The 20,446-nt window shown below is 38.6% G+C and overlaps 1 protein-coding gene across 1 annotated transcript in view; it reads right to left on the bottom strand.

Moving 5' to 3' along the window:
* The window catches only part of LOC146809806 (sulfotransferase 2B1-like), a 496,995-nt gene that overhangs the window by 393,883 nt on the left and 82,666 nt on the right, over positions 1-20,446 (bottom strand). Inside the window, exon 3 of the mRNA XM_085614386.1 lies at positions 7,046-7,254. Within this exon, the coding sequence (XP_085470512.1) occupies positions 7,046-7,254 (209 nt within the window). The remainder of the gene's footprint in view (positions 1-7,045; positions 7,255-20,446) is intronic.

The raw sequence follows: 20,446 nt of genomic DNA, 5'->3' as shown, positions 1-20,446 counted from the left end.
AATTATATTTTGGACACAATATTTTTGTCAACAATATTGTTCACCACAATATTTTGTCAGTGATCCATTTGGACAATGCTATCTAGAAAGAGGCCGCTGTTTACATAAATTTGAATTTCTTGTGCTTTATGACAGAGGTATAAGCAAATTTGAGTAGGTCATTGATTACTGTGAATGAATAATCTGCAAATGTTTAATAATCCAGCCAGTTATATTTCATTCATCATGCTATTCAAAAACAAGTTATTATTCTTGTTATTATTATAACTATTGTTAGTAGTATAGTAGTAGTATTAACAAGAGCAATAATAAAAATAGAATAAAATAATAACAATAATCATATTAATACATGATCATAACTTCTCCAATATCCGTTTCACAAAGAGATGAGAATGGGGGCATACGAGGAGATAAAGATGACAGTAAAAAGGGGAGAGTGAGAAAAAATGGATAAATCAAAGAAATTGAGGTATTGTGGCAGTACAATGCTCCTGGGGGTGCACTCATCTTCAATGACAAAAAGGCAACATTTGACATGGTGAGTTTGTATTATAAGTGCAATAAGTTAATGCACAGGTAAATGCAAGCAAAAGAAGGTTTAAAAGTGGAGGAGTGGGAACCAGCAAAAGGCCAGAGAGCCATTATGAACAATGATATATGGACCTCCCTTAGATAAGGATTATTCCTTATATTCCCTCCAGGTGATCTACATCAGTGTTTCCCAAACTGGGGTCCGAGGACCCCCAGGGGTCCGAAGCACATTCCCAGGGGGTCCTCAGCCAGCAATTTTAAAAGCACTACAAAGTTCTTTGTAAAATTAGCAGTTTTCGAGCAACTATAAAAGTGTCAAGAAAATGCCAGTGATTAATGTACCTGCTGGAGAGAGATGAGAGTTTTGTCCAGTAGCAGCTTTGACTTATCTAATGTGACACAGAGAGTTAATATGCCTACTGTAAAGAACGTGTACAATGCATTTTAAAAAACAGTATTTTATGTGCATAGGTCAATGGGTTACTGATTTTGTCACAGAGATTCTTTCATCACTGTGCAATTCATAAGGGACAATCGTAATCTAGCAGTGTCCTACAAACTGTCATCAAAGAGCTGCTTGCAAACTGCATGGTAAAAGTTAGCAACATATGTTTATACCCAGTCTATCATTATCCTGATGCTGCTATGTTCCCACTTCCCGCACATGAACAATTTTGTAATGCTGTTTTGTCACTTCTATGTGTGCTGCCTAATGCAGCACACATGGAAGTTACAAAACGTCATTTTTATTAAAGATTGTTTATGCGCAGGAAGGGTCACCTTCCTGAACATAAACAATCAAAGGTGTTTTGCTTTTTCCGTTGGAAAAAGCAAAAACGAGGAGAAATAAGGCATTTCTCCTCATTTAGCCAAGTTAAGACCAGGTTTTTCATGGTCTTAATTTGGGTGCTGTCTCCTATTTAAGCTGACCTTGTAGATAGAGGGTAGCATCAAAATCAATGGGTGTTGAAATGAAACGCCCACTGTAACTCCCACTGCCCACCTTTTTCACGCTAAGCATTGCGTGAAAGGGGGTCTTATTTACAAGGCAGCGTTAAGCCACAATAAGTGGCTTAACGCTGCCTTGTAAATAAGGCGAAGCCCCTATTGCCACAGGAACATCGCTAAAAGTGACGTTCCCATGGCGATAGGGACTTGTAAATATGCCCCTGAAATCCTTAGTAATTCGAGTATTTGTTTTGTGTGCACACGTGTGTTTATTTTTTTTGAATTACTGTTTTAATGTTTGAAATTTAAATCCTACAAATTGCTTGGGGGTCCCCGGCTTTCAGTGGTGACTCAATGGGGGTCCTCAGGAGTGAAAAGTTTGGGAACCACTGATCTACATGTTCGCTTAGACCATATTGTTTGCTCATTCACATTCCAACTCCTAGCTAATCATGCAGAATATCCACAAAAAACTGTCCCAGACCATAACCCCCTGCTAGTGCAACTAACATGGGATACAAACACTGGTCCAAGACCCGACTTGGAGACTTCAGCCCTGTACACTAGAAGGCCTACCCTTAAGAGAGCAGACCCGTGAAGGCATTCTCCATTACTCTGATGATAATAGTGGCACTCCATCCTCTAGACTTACTGAATGGGATGCTTTCAAGCCTGTTATAAGAGGTCACTGCATCCCAACTGTGATAGGAGTTTGTCAGACAGTCACACAGGAATTGACACTTGGGAAATCTCTAGCCCCACTTGAAAGGCAAACACTTACGGACGCCACTAAACACAATACGCTACATGATAGCAGGGTACTTCAGACAAAATTAATCGCGACACATAGGTGCACAGATTTCAAAATTCACCTAGCCAAAACACACAAAGATATGAATAAATTGGGTTGCTTACTCGCCTGGTATATTAAACATGATTAGGGCAAACCTCCTGTCTCTGCCAGCTGATTGGCTCCCAACACTATAGCTTGGTTGCAGTTGGATATCCACCTGGCTTTCCTTTCTCACTATAGAGAATTTTAAAGTCCTATAAGCTCCATATTACACATTCATACCGCCGACTTCTTAGAGGGTTTAGAGCTTCTCACACTGCTGACTGAACACCTAGACTTACATAATAACCCTATAACAGCGCAGGAGATACATGGAACAATCCAAGAATTTGCCACAGGTAAATCTATGGGACTGGATGGCCTCCCAATTGAGTTTTGAAATACATATTTAGTCCTGGCTTGTCAGAACTAACATTGTACAGACTAACCCTCCATTATTGGATCTGCACAAGAAATGGGAATTAGACTTGGGTCATATATTTACACAAAAGGAATGCTCCAGTACATCCAATTTAACATCTTGCACCGCACCTATCTAACACATATGATCCTAAGTAAGATGCAACCTACTGCAATCTATAACTACCCTTGCAGCCATGCTCTGAGTGCAGATATCATACATATGTTTTGGGAAATTCCCATGGTTGTTATGTATTGGAGTAAAATTACAGCAGATCTTGCAGCTGTAATGGGTAGGCCAGGACTACATAACCCAGAATGTTAAATACTAGGTCTTTATGCCCTCACATAAAGTGGAACAGTCGTCACTAGATTTTTGGATCTTGCCTTTCTTTTGGCGCAGTGCCTGCTCACCATGCACTGGAGGGCCTCCTTACAACTTTGAAAATTCTACTGGCATGACATGGTAATCCACTGTGCTAAAATAGAATTCATCGATCTGTGGAGAAGGTATTCCAAAGCCCTATTTACTCTGGCAGGGACGATATTGTTGCTGCATTCAAACAACAGATCAGTGATGACATCAGATTCCCTTGAGTAGGCATTCACATAATATACTGTTGCACCCTCCCCCTTCGTCTACTTCCCCTTTTTGTGTTTATGCTCGAATGATCCCTCCTCCATCACTCTATTACTGCCCATATCCTTCTAGTGTATCACTGTCTGTCATATAGAAGTCTCTGAATTCCTAATATTGTCTCCCTATTCTAATGTAGCGGATTGCCGTACATATACCGTCACTCCTTTGATCTCTCAAGGCATTCCCCTCACCTGTTCTCTCACTGTATCGTACTCTTACAGTAACAGCTATTATTCCAGGCACATTTAATTTTGTTTACTATGTCTATAACTTGATGATAATTATTTTCACATATTGAACTGTTCCCATGGTTGTACTGTCTACTGGCTTCTAAATTGCTATAATTATCTTTGTAGAGAAGGTTAAGTACCCAAAAAAGTTAAGAATACTCAGAGTCCTTTGCTATCTCTTTGAGATGTCTGAGTTATTTGTAGTTGTTGACACAATATTCATTCCAACATGATTTATTCCAACAGGCAGTTATACACATGTATTTAATAGTATTCTGTGGGCACCTGACATGTTTCACCCCCCCTAAGTTGCCCGATAGCCTGGGACTTTCTCAGGCTGCAAAGATACAAATAATGCGGTTGCTGTAAGTCATTGTGTTTATTAAAAGAACAGGTGTGTCCACCAACTTACAGCAGGTGAGAAAATTAAAGAATTTGTGAACTATTTAGACTGAATAATGTGATTTTATCCAAGAAGAGATTCAATATGCGAGGCTCGTCTCTGTCAGGTGAAGTGTAACTTGAGGTATAAATCATGCAGAGTCAATGTGAGTGACTAGGAGCTTAGTACTGGAATGCAACTCCCTACCTTTAAAGTGTGAGTTGAATACTTATAAGAAGACTTAGGTAAGTAAAAGTGAACACACCAGCAACCACACTATGGGGCTCATTACGATGTCGGGTGGAAACCCTCTGCCCGACACTGACTCGGAATCGGGACTGACCACCTTGCGGTCAGCGATTCGGATCGCTGGATTACGATGTGACCAAACACTGTTTGGTCGGACTCCCATTGTTCCCTATGGGAGCTCGTGTTCTGCCCAACAACCAGCCTTTACACAGTCTCCTATGGGGAAATGGAGTGTTTGTGGAAAACCCTGCACCCTATCACAGGCACCCCATGGTGCCTGCCACACAGTGCAGGGTTTTACGGGGGGGCCCTTAGGTACACCCTTGGACATCAACCATAGGTCACAGGGCCTAGGGGGCCCTGCCAGGGGCCCCCAAAGTCACTTTCCAACAGCCTTTTCATGTCAAACTGGACAACGCGGAAAGGCTGTTGGTAGTCGGCATCGTAATCCCGAGGGCGGAAACGCTTTCCATAGGGGTGTACGAAGAGGTTCCGACCAACAGGAATACTCCACTAGTCGCTCGGAATTGATTTTGAATGAGCGTGCGGTTTACATTCCGACTGCCAACATCATAATCGGGTGCGGTTTTCCACCCGACATTGTAATGAGCCACTATGAGTAGGAGGTAAAGAAGGAAGGGAGTGTACTGAGTGTTTGGCTAAGGCAGTCTAACACAGACCAGCATAACAAGGAAAATATAATAAGGTTGCAAGAAGTAAAAGGAGAATCATTGAGTTCCTTGGCATTATGGCGGGGTTTTGTGGCTTTAAGGGTGCAAAGTCAAATTTTTTGTATCCAAGAATATAGTAGTCTTTCTACTTTTTAGGTATTACTAGTGCTATGGTTACTTTTAGGAAAGATTGGGGTTGGGGTTGAGCATTTTGATAGTCATTACTTCAGTACAGGGGTGGCCACAGAAGAAGCTAGGCTGGGGATTTCGAAGCTGTAGATTGGTGGGATTGGCAGGTGGTGTACTTGTCAACAATATTTAAGAACGGAGGAATTGGCAGATGTTGAGTGTAAATGGTTTTCTCTTGTTCCTATTGTTTTGAAACATGTTGGGTTCCTTGACATTTATTGTTGTTTATTGTTGTGGATATTGACATGGATTATTGGGCTTTTATTTATATGGTGGGTTACGAAGCAGGAAGATACAAAGCCTTTCGAACACTTACTCGGACTGGACAGAAGGCGGATCTCTGCAAAGTAGAGGTGAAAGAGTAGTATGTGGTGGAGGTAACTTTCACTGATAAAATTCTTCCAGGGAAAGGGCTGCCCAGACTGCTTTGGTTTGCACCTTGGAGATAATGATTTGGTCCCACTTGTGTGTTAGGTTTCCTAAAGGCGATGAAGGCTGACGTGTTGAGGATTAAAAGTTTATTGGCTGGTATTCATTTTCTATGTCTGGAATTGGATCCCGGAAGACTGTAGAGAGAGGAGAGGAGGCTGGCCGCTATGTATGGTTTTGGTTTGATAGTGACCGTTCATTTGGAGGGTCACACCCAGTTTAGATCATGGGTTCCAATTCTAGTCTCCTCTCTGGGGAATACATGTTAGCGAATAGAGATTAGTAAAAATATATCTGAAGTTTTTTTGGAGAAGTTATGAGATTATTGAGTTGTTTCCATTAAAAGGGCATTGGGAGGAGGACAGGAAAGCACCCTATTTAGGATTGGATCAATACTGGGTGGGCAGATTTAGCTTAAGGGAGCAGGGCATGGAATGGTTAAAACATCTGATCTCAGTAATAAAAAAAGTCAAAGGCAAGGTTGATGGGAAAGGGCAGTCACCCACCTACCTCAAGAAATAATAAAACCAGCATCTCAGGGTGAACTCCAAAGTCCTGCGCTCAGCCCTCTGGTAGCTATGGCACTAAGCACAAAAGGCTTAACTTAGGGTAATATGTAAAGTATTTATGCAGTGTCAAAATAGTTATAAAATTAAAATACCAAACAATAAAAACCTCAAATTAGAAAAATAGAGTAAATTTTAATAAACAAAATGACACCAAATCAACAAAAAGCTAACAAGGGAAATCGGAAATTTGAGTTTTAAAAATTTCTGATAATAATTTGGTGGCATGACTTCGTAAATGAACTGGATGTTTAATAAATATGCAAAGTAAACTTTGAATGACTATTCTAGCTGCTGTTTGTCAAAGGGTTGGTATTGAATGTTTAATATATGCACTTTGATATTTTGTAGGACCCAGATACAGCCCTGACAGTGAAAATAGGTTTTGGAGGCTAGACCTCGGAGGAATATACAAACTTTAGTTTTGCACATTTACCCCTTTTAAATGTCAGGCAACCTGCTTTGCTGACAACAGGTGTACTTAAGGGTGATTTATTGATATTTAAAAACAGGGTGTCCCAACTGTCAAACAAAGTGTTATTTTGAGAGATATGCCAGCAGGCTTTTAGGCTGTGTAGTCAGGCGACACATTGTAAGCCTGAAACCATGCTTTACAGGCCATCTCTTTGAATGGCTCAATACGTGCTGCAGTTCACGGGGGCATTTAACTTCCAGGACTTAGGTAGTTTCTACATCAAATACTACGGACCCACAGGCAAGTTAGATTTGTCAATCATGGGTAAGCCAATTTTACCATGTTTTAGGGATCAGAACACATACACTTTGGAAGCAACAGCAATACTACAGTGTGCAGACTACTAAAGACAACAGAAATAGGATTGCAGAAAAAGGTGAAAGATCTGGGGCAATTATGCAGAAATGTGCGAAACTGAAGAGTCATATTAAAGTCACCTACATAACTATATTGCACCTTCTGTCCTGAGGGCCTTTTCCTTACCTTGGCCTTGGAGCTGAAGAAAGATTTGGGAAAGACATGCACTGGCAGGTGGCTGGTAATGAGACGAGGCCTTTGACGTGCTATTAGCTTCTCAAGTGATTCCTTTGTTTCAATCCAGGGTGCACGATCCCAATTCGGGATACTTTTCACTAAAGTTTGGTCTCCTTTGGAATTGATAAGACTTAAAATTTCTATCATCCAGACGGTACCTTCATGAACAACAAAAATCAAATGAGCCTGTCAGTTGACAGTCAGAGAAACTTTCTACCCCCTTCACCAACCTCCCCTGCCAGAAATAAGAAAACAGTAACATGTAGTGTAAAAAGTTAAAAACCTGTATTAACAACTGCATTAATATTTCACATAGTAATTATCCAACAGCCTTAAGGGTGATGCTGAGGCCAGGTACATTAACCAAACAAGCTAGACATACACTTTAATTAGACTCAGTTTTCAGTCAACTATTTGACCTTGCACCCTGAAATAAATGTGTGCAGATATTGAGTAACATGGTTCGTGAAACATAGTCATGCAACCAAACAAAAAAAAACTCTTTTGCGTAATGCAATAATCTTCACCACAGTATGAACACAATGCTGGACATAACTATATACATTTATAAAAACACTTACACAAATCTTTTCAACCATTGGAACCAGTGATGAGCAGAGATGCTACTCCATATGATAGTCCTTGCACCACACTGGTTTACATATACTTCTCTCTTCCTTGCCCGACGCAGTACTCTTCATTCTCTGCTCCACACCATATCTATCCTGACAGGTGGTCTCCCTCTTCCACTTATTGTTACCTGTAACTCCACTTGCTTCCTCATCAACTTCTGGCCGTAACCATCACAGAACTCTCACAACTTTACTCATGGTCCACACATTGCAATCAGATAATTCTACCACTTGACTACCGACTCTATCTTCATTGGCACCAAACTCCTTGACTCGCCAGACTTCAGCACCCTTCCCTTTCTTACATGCACCCACTCATATTCCCTCAAAGGCTGCACATGACCATCATGGTGATCCAGTACCTCTTGCTTTTCCTCAGAAGACCCTTTCATTTTAGCTTTCTCACATAACTCCATCATCCACATTTGATTCAAGTGACACATACTCTCCCTCCCTCTAATTTTTAGGTCGAGCATTCGAGACCTCTTGTAAATACTTTAGTATATACTTATACGTGTATGTACTTTGTGGGCTCTGGAGATCAGCCCTAGGACTTGTCTGCTTCCGCTTAGGGACTTTTTTCTGTTCAACTGCCTCTGTTTAACTGTCTTGATAGAAAACGACCAGTAGAGGTCAGTAAATTACCAGAATTGCTGTCTGCTGAGGGACTTTATTTTTTTTATTTTTCTGGCAACTGCCTCTATTTAACTTTCTTGATAGAAAACAACTAGCAGAGGTCAGTAAAATACCAGAATCACTTTAGCATTCTCTAGTTTCCAGTCCATAGAAATAGTCTTCCACAAGCACCTGTAGACAATAATGTTTTTTTTTTTAAATCTTGTATTTTCAGTGATATGACCACCGAAGGCCCTGATTTTAAATTAATAACAGAGCTTTGGACTATACCATTTCCCGCTAAAAGGCAATATTTCTCTCCATGTTTTTCCATACCTGCAATGTCATGCAGTTTGGTGCTTACTTTCCCTCCATGTTAATGAACAATAGATGTTACAGCACCCAGGCTAATGCGCTGCATAACTAAATACATATATGGTCCCAAAGGCAAGACTAATTGCATTTCAAATGCTTGTTTCGAATAGTGACAGGTCTCCATCCATCCTGGGTGTATTTCTATATTCCATATTAACTCCTTAACAGCTTGTTGACAATTCCTTCCATTAACAATGCCCAGTTCTAACCCTTCCTTTAGTACTTTGATCCATCTCTCCACAATTTCATTACTCTGGGGATAATACACGGATGAGCGCGTATGCTCGATCCCATGACCATCAAGAAATAACTTAATCTCATTGCATGTCAATTGCACACCATTGTCCGTAACCAATGTTTTTGGAAATCCTTCTCTCTCAAAGATTTAATTTAAGAATTGAATAACATATCTCGAAGTAACCTGTGGCACAAACTTGACTTCCGGCCATTGCCGGAACTGATCAATTAAGACTACGGCATATGTGGGATTCATACTAATACACATGGGCCCAGCAATATCAAGAGACACACTTTCCGATACTCTTGACAATCTTAAAACCGGTACTATATCATATCTTATGACTCTTTGGGATTTGTCAGTAATGGCACATTCAACATTCAACACATGATCTCACACTTCTTTCAAAGCACCTATCAACACCTGGCCACCAAAATTCTCCTCTAATTCTTCTTTTCATGCTGCTCATTCCCGGATGACCTTCATGCGCCATGTCCAATACAGTCTGTCTGAGACTCTCTGACACCACTAGTTGCTCCGACAACTCATGCTCTACATACAAGTAAGGTAACAGACGTTCCTCTAAATCTCTTTTCCTTGGTCAAGATGATTTAATGTATGTCAATATCTTTTGAACATCCTCATCAATCTCACATACGGATTTCCATGGGTTCTCTTTAATGCAACCCATGGATACCTCACAAATTGATTCCACTTTTTCTGACTCATTGTCCTCAATTACAGCATCATCTCCCACTATGGGAAGTCTTGATAAACAGTCTGACAATATGTTTTTCACTCCAGAAATGTATTCCACTTTAAAATGAATATTTTGTAATCTGTATTGCCATCTGGCAATTCTGAGTGTCGCCTTACTGCAACCCTTTGTGGTAAACAAATCTCCCAATGGACAATCATCAGATCTAACTTTGAATATTGTACTATAAAAATATTTTCTAAAGTATTCAATTCCCCACCAGCACGCAAGGGTTTCTTTTTCCAATGTTGAATATTTGTCTTGATGCAAAGGCAATTGTAACTAAGTTCCCTCTCTGATTTTGCATCAAGACTGCTCCAATACCAACATTACTGGCATTAGAAACAATGACTGAATCACATGTGGTGTCAAAGGTTGCTAAAGCAGGAGCTGATGCTAGTCCTTCTTTTAACAATTTGAACTCTTTTGTGCAATTTTGCATCCCACACAAATGATTGTTTTTTTTCATCAAATTCCTCCATGTGAACATTGTTTTGGGGAATACATTTGGCATAATATTCAGCCAGCTCTAAAAATGATCTTAGCTGGTCTTTATTTTGAGGTTCTGGTGCCAGATTGTGCTTGGGTGTCACACCATTTTTGATAATACAATGACCTAGATAGTCTACTGAATCTACACAGAATTTGCATTTCTTTTCGGATAAAGTCAAGCCTTTATCCTGCAATGTAGTCAATACCTTGTATAACGTTTCAATATGTCCCCCTATGCTATTCCCGTAAACTAAAATCTCATCCTGAAAATATAGAACGTTATCTAATTCCTTAAATAAATTATGCATAATCCTTTGAAATACAGAAGATGCCGATATGAGTCCAACTGGCATTCTCTTATCTCTGTAAGCACCTTCTGATGTTATAAAAGATGTGTATTGTTTGCTCTCTTCATATAATGTTATTTGATGATAGGCACTCGATAAATTCAATGTTGAAAATACCATTGCCCCTTTCAACATAGCAAACATGTCTCCTATGTTGGGTAGTGCATGTCAATCCACCCACACAGAATCATTCAAATCTCTTAAATCAACACAAAGCCTGACTTTCCCATTAGGTTTAAGAACAACTACTACGGGTGATAACCACTCGGATGATTCTATTTCTTCTATCACATGTTGGTCACTTAACTTTTTCAGCTCTTCTCTCAAGGAACTTCTCATAGCTAAGGGTATATTTCTGACTTTATGCACTTTAGGCACCACATTGTTTCTGTACGAACTTCTTTAACAATCCTAGCTAAGAAGAAAAAACTTTAGGAAATATCTTTTCCCAATCGATTGCTGTATTGTCTCCTACCTGTAATACCAGATCACTGTACCCTAGCACTTGTTTTGAATGATTGGGATTAAGAACAATCATCAGATCTCTTTGCTGTGGATACCCCAATAAGCACCATGCTTCTTTAGCTACATAAACTTTAGCTTCAATTGTCTTACCTTTATAACAAAAATTGGACTTAAAATATCCCAGAACATCAATAGGCTTTTTTCCATAACTCACTAATTTTATATCAGGTGGGGACAGTGTTACATCTGGAAATCTTTTCATCCATTCATCTCTGATCAGGGTATGTGTAGCACCAGAATCTGCCTTAATTTGAACTTCTTTATCCCCAATTGCACAAAAAGGGGCATCTTTTACATCTCTATTTATCTCATGCATACTCAAGACATGCTCTTCTTCTGTGTGTTCTTTTGAATAATATGCAATCTCCCTTATATAATTCCTCCTTTCCACCCCTCCTTCCAAACTGATATCCCTGCCTTTATTCCCATTATTGCATATCCTTGCATAATGTCCTTTAGTTTAATAATACCTATACACTTGTCCAAAAGCTGGACATCACTTATCATTGGCCAAATGACCGGATAAATCACATTTAAAGCACACGCATTCCCTTTGTCCATATTCTGAACAGCTTGCATGCTTACTTTGGGTTTACTACCTATTTTTTAATCAATGTTAATTTTTTTCATTATTTGAATTTCAGCAATGTGTTTTTCTGCTAACTCCTTCATGCCTAGCTTCATCTCCTCAAAACGATGGGCGATATCTAAAGCTTTACTTAAGGTTAACTAATCTGCCGCTAATACTTTTTCTTATAATTTTGAATCCGCAACTCTATGCACCATTTGATCATGAAAGAAGCACAATTACATTTAGGAGCTAAAATTCTTAAGTCATTCACAAACACATCAATTGACTCATTAGGTAATTGCCCTCTACTTAAGAATATTTGTCTAGCAACCACCTCATTTACTTTCCTAATATATAACTTGTCTACTTGCACAATCACGCATTCATATATATCTATATCATCGTCCTCTCCACGGTCTGATGCTATTTGAGGCAGATGACTTAGAATGCATCTGCCTTCTGCTCCTACACAATCTTTCAGGATAGCCAATTGCCATTTGTCCATGTAATCATCCCCTTCCATTGCTTCAATGTAAGCTTCCATTCAACCTTTCTTCCATTGTCTCCATTCCAACATAGGTTCTTAAGGTGTAGCTAAAAATGGCATTGGTGCAATAATTCCACCCATGGACTTGGAGTAATGTGTATATATATATATATATATATATATATATATATATATATATATATATATATATATATATATATATATATATATATATATATATATATATATATATATATATATATATATATATATATATATTATCTACTGGCGGTCGCCAGTAGATAGTTATAGTTAGGACCGAGTTTCCATAGGAAATCTGAAAATTCTATTTTGAATAACTTTGGCGCCGGTTGACTTATCTTCGCGAAATTTCCAAAACTAATGGGGCGCTCCGTTCAGTTCCTACCCTGAAAGTCTCGGGGTGATTTGTCAAGCGGGGGCCGAGAAAAAGGGGGGGTCCCAAAACGCGTTCTCCCCATGCATTTTTCCATAGGACCTTTAGTCGCAGCTACAGCCCGAACGGCTGAACAGAATTACGTGAAATTTGGCAGAGAGGTATCCATAAGGTCAAGGAAGTGCCTTTCGCAGGTCTGGTGTAAATCTGCTCAGTATTTCCTGAGAAAATAGCATTTAAAAGCATATCAATATCTATACGCGCGCAGGGTGCGTGCACTGTGCAAGCCCTGTGCGCGCATCCTGCCGTGCGCGAGCGTAATTCTGATTGGTTGTTAGATGTCAGTAAACATTCGAATCGGTCGAAATCAGGAAGTGTCGGCCACCATTTTGTCTGTCGTACTGAAAAGGAAAGGTGGAGAACGTGAATAAGGGGCAGAGTAGGGAGTTCTTGACCCCCTAGCCATTGTCAGGGGGTCCCACTAGGACCACGAAGGGCCAAAAAAAAGATTTTAATTTTTTTAAAAAACATTGCGAGGTGCGCGCACTCTGCATGCACCCGAAAAAAAACATTCAAAAAAATAGAAATAAAAATCAAGTTTAAGTGTTTAGATATTAGGTGGCTCTAAAAAGAGCCCTTGTGTTTATTGAGTGTTTTTCGATACCTACAAGTAAGTACCGATGCAGAGTCTAAAGTTCAAGAGGAAGACTCTGTTCCCTTCATCATTGAAATGTACACGGTCTTCTCTATAAATGTCTTGCATGTTGTAACGCAAGTTGTTGTGGTATATAGAACCCATACCATAGTCTCTGAGGAAAGCAGAAACAGACTTATTGACGTGCTTTCTTGCTTTGTCAATCTGCGGACAAAATTGGTTGGACCAGTTCCACTTTTGCCTTTGGCATATATTAGAATATACAAAGGCAGTTTGTGGAAAAAGTGACATCAATTGCAGAAAGGTGTCCTTAATAAGCATTTCCAGACCTACCCCAGTTAAAGTGCCTCGGTCATTTCCACCACAGTGCACAATAATAAGGTTAGGCTGTGGGAGTTGTAGAAAGGTTTTCACCAAAGGCATTAATTGGTGCCACTTTAATCCTCTCTGACCAATCCATTTAATGTCTACATTTGGCAAAGCAAGGACTTGATGCACTCAGGAGGTGTCTTTCAGTAGAATGGCAATATGAAAAGAAAGACAGTTGAAAAATGGAGGCATACATACTTTTTTTTAATAAAAAGAACTCATTGGCTGATTCAAACTATTTTACAGTTAAAACTAGGCTGTATGTTTACATTTTTAAAAGCATGTTTTGGATTGGTACAGAAAAATGTGTTCCCACTGAACATTACTTTGGATTTGCTGTTAGGTTTGAAAAGTCAAGCACTCTTGCTCTTTGGATTAGAAACATTGTGTGCTGAACTTCTGACCTCTCTGCTCACACCAGTGTTCCATGACCTGTTGCTATGGTAGCAGGCAGAAGTCATGTTGGGGGAAGGGATGATTTGGAAAGGGGTTGAAAGTTGCAACCAATAGAAATGTGTGATTCCATTTGAAAAAATGTGGGAAGGACTGTGATTTTACATTAACATGTATATGTGTGAAAAAAGAGAGGGAAAAATTGCCATTTACTGGTTGTGGTGAGAGGAGAGAGGTGTACAGCTCTGAGATTCTGGCTCTGATAATCTGCTGTTTGAGTGCCACATTTCTTTCTCAACTAATTAATTTTAAAGGTGAGTTATGAGATTGAGAGGGGATGTATTTGGTGATTTTTTATATAAATATTAGAATTGTCATTCTTCTTTTAAAGTTGTGTTTTACATTTTATGTTAAGGAAGATATTTAAGTGCCTTGAACATGTTAGATATTATGGAGTATGTCTTCACTATAAGTTAAGGTGTACTGGTATCACCCAGGAATACTGTTTTCTGCCTAGAATCACACCATGAGACAGTGTGCACACAGGAATTGTTATCAGAGATTTAAATTGTGTTGGTCTTGCTCTATTACCCTTGCACTCGCAGGAAAGGGGCAGCTTGTTTTTTGTAACACATGGTCATGGTCTCAAGGAGCTGTTAGGACATGTGCTCTTTTCTGCTTGTCTAAAATATAAGAAAAATGTGTCAGGCTGTCACAGTAATTATCACTTACTCCACCACAGTACTAAATGTGCTTTCAAATTGCCAAAGAAAATATCGCTTTGTGCTTAGAATCACACCATGAGTCTGAGTGCACACAGGAATTGTTGTCAGAGATTTAATTTGTGTTGCTGTTGTTCTGTTAAACTTGCACTTTTAAGAAAGGGCCAGTTTCTTTTCTTCAACTGTGTTGGTTAGCACTCAGCAGAAATCACTATCTCAAAAATGAGAGGCAAATGCAAACACATTTGAAAATAGCATGGTACATTTTCCTACCACTTTAAAAATTGTGTTTTACATTTTATGTTAAGGAAGATATTTAAGTGCCTTGAACATGTTAGATTTAATTTGTGTTGCTGTTATTCTGTAAAACTTGCACTTTCAGGAAAGGGCCTGGTATCACCGAGGAATACTGTTTTGTGCCTAGAATCACACCATGAGACAGTGTGCACACAGGAATTGTTGTCAGAGATTTCATTTGTGTTGCTGTTGTTCTGTAAAACTTGTACTCGCAGGAAAAGGGCAGCTTTTTTTCTTAAAGTGTGATGGCTAGTACTCAGCAGCAATCCTGATCTCACAAATGAGAGGCAAATGCTAACACATTTGAATTCAACTGGGTAGATTTTTCATCCAATCTTGTAATGGGTGAGGTAGTTCCTACATGTTCAAAACTCCAATTAACTCTTACCACACATGTACTCTTACACACATATCTGCAGTGTTTATGCAGTTGTGCAAGTCTCCATGCAGATCTCTCTTGCAACTGACAATACACAGTCTCCAGAAACACACTCTTTGCACACATGCAGCAGCTTCTCCTACACTCCCATGCGTAATACTCAGCTCTGTGTTGTGTTTCAGATAGCAGTGTGTAACGCAAACACATTCAACGTCATCAAGGCCCATTTCCTTTGCTGTAGTCTAATCACTCACCCTGTAACACATGGTCATGGTCTCAAGGAGCTGTTAGGACATGTGCTCTTTTCTGCTTGTCTAAAATATAAGAAGAATGTGTCAGGCTGTCACAGTAATTATCACTTGCTCCTCCACAGTACTAAATGTGCTTTCAAATTGCCAAAGGAAATATCGCTTTCTACCTAGAATCACACCATGAGTCTGTGTGCACACAGGAATTGTTGTCAGAGATTTAATTTGTGTTGCTGTTGTTCTGTAAAACTTGCACTTTCAGGAAAGGGCCAGCTTGTTTTCTTTAAATGTGTTGGTTAGCACTCAGCAGAAATCACTATCTCAAAAATGAGAGGCAAATGCAAACACATTTGAAAATAGCATGGTAGATTTTTCCTCAATTCTTGCAATGGCTGAGGTTGTTCCTACATGTTCAAAAGTCCAATTAACCCTTACCACACATCTACTCTTATACACATGTCTGCACTCTTCATGCAGTTGTGCAAGTTTCCATGCAGATCTCTCTTGCAGCTGACAATACATAGTCTCCAGAAACACACTCTTTGCACACACGCAGCAGCTTCTCGTACACTCCCGTGCATACTACTCAGCTGTGTGTGGTGTTTCAGATAGCAGTGTGTAACGCAAACAGATTCAATGTCACCAAGGCTCATTTCCTTTGCTCTAGTCTAATCACTCACCCTGTAACACATGGTCATGGTCTCAAATAGCTGTAAGGACATGTGCTCTTGTCTGCTTCTCTAAAATATAAGAAAAATGTGTCAGGCTGTCACAGTAATTATCACTTGCTCCTCCACAGTAGTAAATGTGCTTTCAAATTGCCAATCAAATATCGTTTTCTGCCTAGAATCACACCATGAGTCTGTGTGCACACAGGAACTGTTGTCAGAGATTTAATTCATGTTTGTCTTGTTTTGTAAGACTTGGACTCGTAGGAAAGGCTCAGCTTATGTGATAGGATTTGAAAAGCTCAAAAAAAATTGTAATGAATTAAAATTACATAAAGGTATTTTTTTTAGTTTCTTGCAGGTATTGCTGAGCAACAGTGAAAACATTTAAAGATGCCTATAAAGTCAAGAAAGAGAAAAGAAAAGCAACAACAACTGTATTTGAAGACAACTGGTAACAAAAAAATAGGAGGAGAAGCTCGTGTTGGAAAACAGAAAAAGTCTTCTGGTAAGCAGACTAAAGAATTTTTAAAAAATATCTTCAAAAAAAAAAAATTATCGAAAGATAAATTCAAACAGTGTTTCAAGTACAAAACAACAACAGAGTCGACAGCAAAAACAAACTGCTAATGTAGACTCAGAAGTAAGAAAGAGTGACTTAACACGAAAAATAGATTTTAAAAACATTTGTCGAAAAATGTTTCAGAGTGAAGAAAACCAAATTTTATTAAAAAAAAGAAATATATGGAAAGTATTGTTACAAAGGCTTTAGAAAAAAAAAAAAACTATTCATTTTAATTTTGAACAGGATGCGTAGATTAGATAAATTAGTTAATGCAATGAAGTCACAAAGCAAAAGGAAAAGAGAAGTGAAAAAAAATACCTTTTGTAAAGTGTTCTTAGGAGAATGGAAGCATAGTTCAAGTACTGAGCCATTTTTTAATGAAGAGAGTTATCTTCAAAGTAATAGTTTGTTGCATGCAGTTGACACCAATGGTAGAGCATATGAAATTAAGGATGGTTGTGTAATGAAAAAGGAAAAAATGGTTCCAAGAAATGAGGAAGAAGTGATGGCTGATGAGCTTATGGGGAGACTTCCTAAGGCCCCAGTGTACACTTGGAATTGTAGTAGTATTTGTACTGTGCGTCAGGAATCTATTGATAAATTACGTGACTTTCTAAGAGAATATAGTAAAAAGAGTGTTAAACAGAAAATTAAGGTGCTTCAAAGACTAGATCCATGCAGAGTGAGAGAGAATACTGGTTTGCAAGGACATTCTCTGGCTTGTCTATCTAGGAAAGTGTGTCAAAGTGTTTTTCACCATTTTAGGATGCTGGCTGTTCATCATACTGAAATGAGAAAGTTTGTGAGAACATTGTATTTTGCTAAAAGTCCAGCACTAAAGTTAAATGAGTTGAATAATGCTCTGTTCCGTGTATCTGTATCAGATGTAGTGAAGGTTACTGATGAAATTCAGTTTTGTTACTTTGGTCCAGAGCAAGAAAGTGCAGAAAATGATACAGTTATTGATGAAAATGTGGAAGAGAATGTAGAACTGAAGATCAAATGACAAAATTTACTATCATCTCTAATGAAAGACCAAATATTACTTGTATTTGTTGCCGGAGAAGCCATTATAAAAATCAAACATGGAATGTTGATCTGTATAAAAAAAGTGAAAATGAAGATAATTATAAGTGGAAAGATTTTGCAACATATATATTTCTGGAAAATTGTTTTGATTTGGGTGAAGATCAGCGTACTTGTAAATACTGCTATAACAAGTTAGAAGAAAATAGAATGCCAGCTAGAGCTGTACATAATAATTTAGAATTGGTTGATATTCCTCCAGAACTTTCTGATTTAAATATGTATGAGTCTATACTCATTCAATGTGTCCATCCATTTCAGACCATAGTGCGTATGGAGCCAAAAACTGGTAAATTACCTCCTTCGGATTTACAAAGAGGTTTAAAAGGAAGAGTTGTCTATTTGCCATTGTATTTGAAAAAAATATGGAAACAATTGATGCAGATACTTTGGAAACTGAACCATTAGTTATTCTGGTTAATGGTGTACCTACAAAGAATAAGAAAATTTGGCAGGAGCTGGTGGATGTACGAAAAGTACAAAGAGCAAATTTGTATTTGAAAAAAAATAATAAATGATATGAAGCCATTTATATGGATGAAGATGAAGAAGAAATACTAGAAGACACAGGAATACCAACTGGGCAAATTGAAAAAGTGGATAAGTCAAAAGAAGAAGAAATTTATGAACATTTCAGCATACATCCTCTTCATTCTAAAGAAGTTATGGGAAACGCTATTGATCTGTTTCAGATGAAGAAAGCAAAAGGAACTCCTGTGAGTGTATGGGAAGAGAGCTTGGAAGCTCGTTGTTTTCCCCAACTGTTTCCTACAGGAGAAGGAGGACGATATGATGAACGTCCAGTACAGATTCCTGCTTCGGAGTATCGGACTACAAGATTATATGCAGAAGATCCCATATTTCGTCAAAGTATTCCTTATTTGTTCCATCTTTTATTTGAAAGTGACTTGTCAGCACTATCTTATGCAGTAAATCACATTTTGAAAACTGGAGTACATCTATGTAACGTGACTGCAAAGGATTTTATGAACAAAGTGCAACAGCGAGATGATCATTTGGAATCTCAATTGATCAATTTGATGGCTTTACAGCGTGGGACTAATGAATATTGGTACCGACGCCTTGGAGAATTAAAGTGTATGTTACGGAATTTAGGAACTCCTACATGGTTCCTTACCATAAGCTGTGCTGAGTACGCTTGGGATGATCTTCTGGATTTTCTTCGAGAGGCAAATTCAAACATTAAAAACATACAATACAAGACAGCAGGAGAATTGTGCTCATTGGATCCGGTTAATGTTTGCAGATATTTTAATCATAGATTTGAGGCTATGATGTCCTTCATCTGCAATAAAAAAAATCCACCTCTTGGAGAAGTTGTGGATTTCTTTTGGAGAAAAGAGTAACAAGCAAGAGGTGCTCCTCATATTCATATGCTGTTGTGGATCAAGGATGCCCCAAAATTTGGAACAGATGCTGATGAAGCAGTTTTATCTTTCATTGAAGAATATGCAACATGTGCTATACCTAAAAGCACAGAAGAGAAAAACTTAAAAGAGCAAGTTTTACGTTTCCAAAGTCATCGGTGTGGAAAATACTGTCGGCGAAAGTACAAGAGTAAAGATAAATTCTACACAAAATGTCGATTTGGATTTCCACGACCTGTTCTTTTAAAAGGAAGAGTAAACAGTTTTATGTCAGCTGTGCGACATACTATTACAAGAAAATCGCCTAAGAATACCTACAACCTAAGAAGAAAAGAAGAGTCAAAATATATAAATGACTACAACCCAGTCATTTTATCCATGTGGAATGCTAACATGGATATACAGTATGTGGCTGACAATTCTATTGCTGTTGCTCGCTATGTCCCATCTTACATCACTAAATCGGAGAAAACGGAATTGAAGGAAATGTAGGAAGAGATTTCTCACGAGAAGACAGTCAGTAAGAAGCTATACATTTTCAGTTTAAAGATGTTATCGCATCGAGAAATTGGATCCTACGAATGCTCAGATAGGTTATCATCTGCAAGTCTGTACTCGAAATCCAGAAGAATAATTTGGGTAAGTTTAGGCCTTGCAGGAATGCGAAATCGGGTACTGAAATCTATTTGAGAAATTGAATATTTAGCAGAGTTCAAACCAGAAAGTACAGACATTTTAAGAACAAACATGTTGGACACATATTACCCACAAAGAAGTCATCACCTTGAGAACATGTGTCTCTATGAAGTGCTGCAGAACTTCATTTTTAAACGGAATGCCACAGAAGACATCAACAATGGAAAATATAAAGTCAGTGGTGAGGAAGGATGTTTGGTGAAGCAAACAAAAGGAAGTTTGATAAATCACCGGAAGCTGAGTTGCGACACTCCTGACAAAAAGGAATTTTACTACTTGGCACTTTTGCAGCTGTTTAAACCATGGCGTTCAGAGGACGAACTACTTGGAGAATTCCAGAGTTATGAAGATTCCTTCAATGCTAGCAAAGACAGCATAGAATGCAGTACTTTCACAACTTATGTTCAAATGTTAAATGAAGAAATTGAAC

Source organism: Triturus cristatus, chromosome 7, assembly GCF_964204655.1.
Source record: "Triturus cristatus chromosome 7, aTriCri1.1, whole genome shotgun sequence".
In the NCBI taxonomy this organism is placed as follows: Eukaryota; Metazoa; Chordata; class Amphibia; order Caudata; family Salamandridae; genus Triturus; species Triturus cristatus.
The sequence above is the reverse complement of the archived record's forward strand: the minus strand, read 5'-3'. Positions and strand labels throughout refer to the sequence as shown.